The sequence below is a fragment of the Entamoeba histolytica genome, genomic scaffold (genome assembly GCF_000208925.1).
Source record: "Entamoeba histolytica HM-1:IMSS scf_1104750516929 genomic scaffold, whole genome shotgun sequence".
Lineage (NCBI taxonomy): Eukaryota > Evosea > Mastigamoebida > Endamoebidae > Entamoeba > Entamoeba histolytica.
In genome coordinates, this window is record NW_001915326.1 from 1,375 (window position 1) to 8,840 (window position 7,466).

Sequence of the window (7,466 nt, forward strand, 5' to 3'; positions counted from 1 at the left end):
GAAATAAAATAATGAAGACAATGAAATGATAATGAAATAAAATAATCTAATATTGAACAAATCAAATAAAGAATAAAATGAATATATCATTATTGTTACTTTATTATTTATTATTTCAATTATTAAATATTAATAAGTTATTATTCATGAATATTTAATTGATTGATATTTTACAATTTCATTTTCATTTTATTTAATAAATGAAATATAAATAATAAATGAATGAATAATAATTAATATATGAAATAATAAAAAGAAAGATAAATAATAAAGAAATATGATGTATTTAATATATAATATAATTTATTATCAAATATAATAATAATATCAAATGATGAATTATTTTTATTTCAAAATATTTTGCATCAATAAAATATGTTGCTAAATATTTTGCATCATTAAATTTTGCGCTTTTTTTATTGAACTTTTTTATTTGTTGAAATAAAATTTGCATCCTTTATTTTTTATTCTATTCTTCTTTTATCATCTCTTTTGTTTTATTACACTTTATCTTCTTTCTTTTTATATTCTCTCCTTTCTACTTTTATTCTTTCTTCATCTTCATCTACTTTTTTTTTATTCTTTTATATCTTTCTTTATCTTCTTTTTCAATTATTTGCTTTTTTGTTGCCCAATTTTTAATAACAGATTCAGCATTGTTGGTGATATTCATAACATATTTAATGAAGTAGAATGTAATGATATGTTATTAAGTAGAAATAGCAACAATGAATATCAAGAAGAAATAACTGAATTAAAAGTTATGAAAATTAAATAAGATAATAATTGAAATAAAATAACTAATGGTTATTATTTTTAATTTAATAACAATAAATAAAATGATTAAAATAATAATATTTTCATAAAACATCTTTGTTATATCATTTTAATTGTATAATATTTCAATGATTTTTTTATTGTTTTTTACAAATAAACACCATATCATTATAATGATATTATATGAATGTGATATAATGTCTAATATCAATGAATAATAATTATGTTGTCAATTCAATAGAATATGTAAATAACCAATAAGGAATATTGTTTGTTCATTTAATAGACTCTCAGAACTATTATTTGTTATTACAATAGAATTTAAATGAAAATATGTGATAAACAAAATATACTATTGTTCAATAATTCATAAGAATTAATTTATTTTTTCTATTTTTCTGTTATTTTTAACATTGATGTGATAAATACAATGAAATACAAAACAACTACCAATATGAAATAAATGACATTTAAATGATAGAATAGAAAGATAAATAGAAATGAATAAATTGATAGAAAGTCTGTATAATTTGAAATATCAAATAGAATTAAAACATAGAATAATTAAAATGAAAAGAATAAAAGAATGGATTATATAATTTCTGAATATCTACAAATAACTTATTAATTCTTATTTGATTAAAGTGTTGTTAAAATATGAAAATAAAAATGATGTTCACTTTATTCTTGTTTATTTTTATTTATTTTATTCATTGTTTATCACTCAATTTATTCTTCTTTTTATTTTTAATCTAAAAACATAAAATGTTATTCAATTCTCTTAATTATTGTTCTTATCCATTGAATGTTGCTGCATTAGTTGCTTCATTATCTGCTCCAACATATTCTGCATTTTCATTAATTATTGTAATGGCATTCTTCATAGCTGATGAAACAAGTTGATAAGTCTTAAATAATCCAATAGAAACAACAATTAATGCAACTACAACTGCAACTATAACAGCAGCCACAGTAGTTGCCGCTGCAATAGCTCCAACATTATTAATTTCTCCTGCGAGAATACACTCGGTGTGATTATTAAGTTGTTGTGTTCTATCTGTCTGATTCCAAACACGACAATTACCACATGCATCAAGATCATAATATTCTTTATCTGTTTCTCCATACATAGTAAGAACTGATGAACCGTCAAGATATGAACATTGACAATAGAAACATCTTCCTTGATTTGGTGTGATTGTTGGGAATTCTTCTGAAACAGTACATGTTTTCTTTGTGTAAATAGTTTCTCCAGTTGTTTGATTACATGTTGCGGTTTCGCATGGATTTCTTGGTTTTGGATTAGCATTTGATCGTTCTGTATCAATTTCCCATTTATGTGTGATTTTTCCATCACTTCCTTTACTCTCAACACATTTATATTTCAAACATGCATTGTTAAGTTCAACTCCTGATTTAGTTCTAAAATGTTCACTATCTAATGATGGATCATCGGTAAGTTGTACAAATTTACAAAGATATGTAGTACCATCACATTCTCCTGTCATTGCTTTACATCCATAATCTACTTCTGTGTTTTGATTACATTTTTCTACATCAGTAATAATTGGACAACTATTATCATTTTGACAAACAGTACTTGCACATTCTACTTGCTCAATTCCTTCTTTTCCTTCAATGAATGCTTTACGTGCATCTTCTATTCTCTTATTGTTAGTGTCACATGTTGTTTTTGTAGTATTTTTACATGTTGTTGTTTTTATTCCATCTTTTTCTGTAATAACAATCTCTTGAATCTTACATTCAATAGGTTGACAATCAAAGTTAGGATCAATAATGCAATTGTTATTCTTACATTTGAATGGAACTCCTCCATTCTTAGTCTCTTCTGCACACAAATCAACTTCTTGGACTTTTTCTCTAGTTTCAATTAATGAACATGTTTTACATTCTCTTGTTGTTATTTCGTATGTAAATATGCTTCTTTGTCTGCCTCTTTCATAAATTCTTCACTTTGTGGTAAATGAAGTTTATAACTAGTTAAATTGAATAATGAACTGGAAATGATAGGTAGCTGTAACATATGCTTGACATGGTAAATAGAAGTTATAAATAGATTTAAAGTTATCATCATTACCTAAACAATCAACATAGGTTCTTGGAATGCATTGTTCATTGACACAATCTTTTGGAATGGTGTATTTATATTCTTTTCCATTTTCTAAAGTGACTTTACGTTCTAATTTTTGATCTTTGCATTTTTCTACAAATTTACCACTTTCACATACTGAACATGCTGGTGTTGGTTGAACAGTTGCTTTACATGTTCCTGTTTTTGAGTCATATGTATATGTTCTGTATGTAGTATCAGCTGGACATGTTAAACTAGAACATTTTGCACAAATATCATTATCTGATGTAGAAGAAACATCTTTTTCAAATACACAAGAATAAGAATTGTCATTGCCTTTAATACATTTACCATTAAAGTTTCCACATTGTGATTTACGTGAATTACAATCATCATGATATGTAATAACATTATCTGTTCCCATTGAGCAATATCCACATCCTACATTAGAAACATCACCAACTGCTTGAACAACACATTGTCCATTCAAACATGTAGTTGAATAATATTGTTTACACATATTTTCAGATTTACCATCTTGAGCGAATTTAACTTCAGTTTTAGAACAATCAACATTCTCCCAATATGTTGTTTTACTTGTTTCATTACATCTCTTAATAAGACATCCATCTCTAACAAGATCTTCTGTACAATTAGACACTTTACACTTTGGTGTTGTTCCTGTATAATCACAAATTTGATGTTTATTAGAGTCACAATAATTACCGTTTTGTACTTGAGTACATTGACATTGGTTATTAGTTGTAGAATCACATTTACATACTGATCCTGTAGAATCTCCACCACATGATGAGTATGTATCACATGATAATCTGTTCTCACACATACCTGTATTGAGATTACACTTAGCTACATAACATGACATTTCAATATATGGTGATGTTTTTACACATACTTTATCTCTAACACTACATCTTTGTTCTGCATCACAAACATATTCTTGACAGTTATTTGTCTTTCCTGTACACATATTTTCACCACGTTTATCTTTCTTACAAAAACCAGTAGTCTGGTCACATGTATAACTCCAACAATATCCATCAGAACTTGGTTTTTGATCTGCTTCACAATTAGCTTTTTGTTTACATACTTCAGTTAGATTCTTATCATTATCACAATATGGTACCATGCATTTCACTTTTGGTTCACAAGATGTATTATATTGTTTAACAACACAACCTTCAAGATCTCTACATTCATATGAGCCTACACATGTTGCTGGACATTCCTTCTTTGCTTTTGGTTTAGCTTTAGGCCATGGAATACATGATCCTGTTTCTACATCACAGGATGTATAGAAACAATCATTCTCACAACACATTGGACATGTGCATCTATTCATTGCATCACAAAATCCTGAACATTTATCTCTATCACATCTTTCTGTTAAATTGGCTCTAATTCCTTTGAAAAGTGCAGTGATTGTTGCATTAACTTCATCATTACCTGTAAATTCATGATAATGTGGTCCAAGTGAAACAAGTCTCAATGCACTACGTGTAATCTTTGGGTCTTTATTTCTATTAAGAACAACAGTATGAACTGAAATATTCTTTCTATCAAATTCTGTTTCTGCATTAAATTCTGATCCAAGTGCAGTATCCATTAACACAATCATAGTTCCTCTTTTGATTTTATCATTTGCATTTTTATCTTTACTTTTATCTGCAACTTTAGCAGTTAAGTCATTCTTAGCAATATTAATAAGTGGATCAACTTGTCCTGTTCCTGCTGTGTATTGGACAAGTGTTTCATATTTTAATTGATCTAAAGTAATATTAACTGTAAAATAAGTATCATCTTTAAGATAGTAGAGTGTTACTCCTTTGACTGTTGTTAATTTATTTAAAAGAGATAAATTCTCTTGAAGTGATTTAATGACTGTAGAATCAGTAATACCAAAGATAATTGCAAGATGTGTATTAACATTATTATCATATACTTTAAGAAGACATTTTGATGTAGTGTTTGTATTATATTGATCAATAAATGCTTTATTCTCGTTGTTAAATGATCTGAATGTAATTGATCTTCCTCCAATGAAATCCATTCTACAAACATCATATGCTTCAGTTTTTGTTGCATATGTCATTTTTGTATTTAAATAAACATAAGCCAATGGTCTTTTAGCTGCATATTTAAAACAAGTTTTTCCATTAATATCTACACTTTCAATTCGTTGTTCATCAACTGGAACATTGTCCCAATCAACTTCATATTTTTCAATTGGATATGCATATTCTTTTTGACAAAAATCTTGTTTAATATTTGTTTTATTAATATCTTCAACCTTTACATTATGATCTTCATTGATAGTATATTTATAACATTCTGTATTATCATTTTTATCGCATGTAGTCCATACAAAATGTCTCCATGGTTGCATAGCTAAATAATAGAAAACATCATATTGGTGAGTGTAAGAATGATACCATGAACCTGCATTCTTTCCACGAGACATAATACCAAGGTCATAATAGTCAATATCTGCTGAAAATTCATTAAGTTTATCTGCAAGACAACATAATAATAAGATATTTAATAATAATAATTTCATATCTTTGTCTTTCTAGTTCATTGTCTTGTTTAAATTCAATTGCCTTTCCTATTATTCAGAATTTGTCCTTTCCTTCTTTTATTTTCAATAGAATATATCTTTTTGGAACAGAAATTTATCAAGTAAAACAATAAGAGGAGAGTATAAAAATAGAACCAAGAATAAATTCATTTCATTTTTCCATTCATTTTTATAACAATTCACTTTTCTAGTTTTTTGTTTATTCTTTCTTTCATTATTTATTTATTCTTGTTTTCATCAATACTATTCTTTACTTTGAATTATTTCTTGTCATTAATCATTTTCAGATACAATCTCATCATTATTTCCTTCATTTCCTTTTAGTTTCTTTTCATCAATCTTTTCATGTTATTTCTTTGTTTGTATCTCATCTATTTTTAATATCTTTGAGTCATTTCTCATAACAATAATTCATACACTATTATTTATTAAATTTCATTAACAATATTATATTCATTTAAACAAGTTATTATTTGAATTTTATAATATCAAAATATTTCAATCACGAGCTACCAAAACCATTTAAATGAATGTTTATATAAATAATTTAGTTATAATTCTTTTTTTAACATATTCATTTATGTTTTATGAATATTATAAAATGGTTATAATAATGGATATTAACCATTGTATATTTTGTATATTTTATCAAATATTAGAATAATACAACGAGTTATATTATTTTATTTTACATTAATTCGTTTACTAATTATTAGAATCATGTTTATTAACTGATAATTATAACCAACTTCTTATTGACTTGATAATATTACTTTCTATCAATTAATAACAACTCATGACTTATCAAAAATCTATGTATCCAATAACGTTGCAACAAAAAATGAACAGTCATTAATTAAATAATTTTAAATATTAATCAACTAAAACCGACAATTGTATTAAAGAAACTTGAGTTTGGACGAAAAGAATAAAATCTACTTTAAATAAAATAAAAATAAATAGAAACAATGTATAATATAAGAGTGTTGTTAAAAATAATAGAGGAATGAATTATTTTTATTGGTTTATTATCTCATCTTATTTTTTAATAAATTCATTAACACTCTGTAAATAATTCATAGTCATTATATTAAATTAATATAATTATCAAATTATTTATTCATTTTATGTTGAATTTATATTTATTGTTTTTGAAATGGAAAATTTAATAACAAATTAATTATTGAAGTGGTAGAAACAATTCAAATATTTCATCATTCATTTGTTCATATTATTATGTTTTATAGGTATGTTTTATGTATATTAATTTGAAGTATTTGAAATAAAACAGAATGAATTAATTAAACAAAATATTAAAAGAGGAGATGGAATATTTGATAGAATGAATCAGAAAGAAGAATGTTGGTGTTGGAGAAAGTCATAAACTCTTTGATAAAAGATAAAGTACGATGAAGAATCAATTAATAAAGTAAAAGATGAATTAATCAATGATTCATTTAATTAAATAAATTGTGGTGAATGGTAAAATGAGAAATAAGAAGAGAAAATGACAATCAAAAATAATCAATTGAAAGAAGAATAGAAAATAGAATGATTATTTTGCGATGAAGAAGAGAGAAAGTATTGAAAGAAGAGAAATGAAGAAGTAAAATAAATAGAAGAATATCTGATATATTATTTGATTCAGATAATGATAAAATGAAATGTAATACATCAATAATTAGAGAATAAAAATGAATAATTAAAGAATACAAATGAATAAGAAGAAATAGAAATGAAAATATGATAAAAAGAAAATGAATAAGTTAAAGAAAATGAATAAAATTATAAGAAATAAAGACATTTATAAATAAAAATATATTCAACACCAATATTGAAATGAAATAATGAATAAAACAAATAATAAATTAAAAAGAAGTGAGAAATATTTATAAAATGATGAAACATATTCATATTATGAACAAAAACAATATTCATTTGATTATGAAGGAATAAGAAAGTTGTCATGAATAAAAGAAAGATAAAAATAATGAATAA

General features: G+C 24.6%; 1 protein-coding gene across 1 annotated transcript; it reads right to left on the reverse strand.

Moving 5' to 3' along the window:
• Positions 1-1,547: 1,547 nt before the first annotated feature.
• EHI_042370 (galactose-specific adhesin 170kD subunit, putative) lies at positions 1,548-5,447 on the reverse strand (the record flags this gene model as incomplete). Its single annotated transcript, XM_001914290.1, has 2 exons — positions 1,548-2,733; positions 2,797-5,447. The coding sequence occupies 2 exons, from the start codon at positions 5,445-5,447 to the stop codon at positions 1,572-1,574; spliced, it is 3,813 nt and encodes a 1,270-aa protein (XP_001914325.1). The 3' UTR covers positions 1,548-1,571.
• Positions 5,448-7,466: the final 2,019 nt, after the last annotated feature.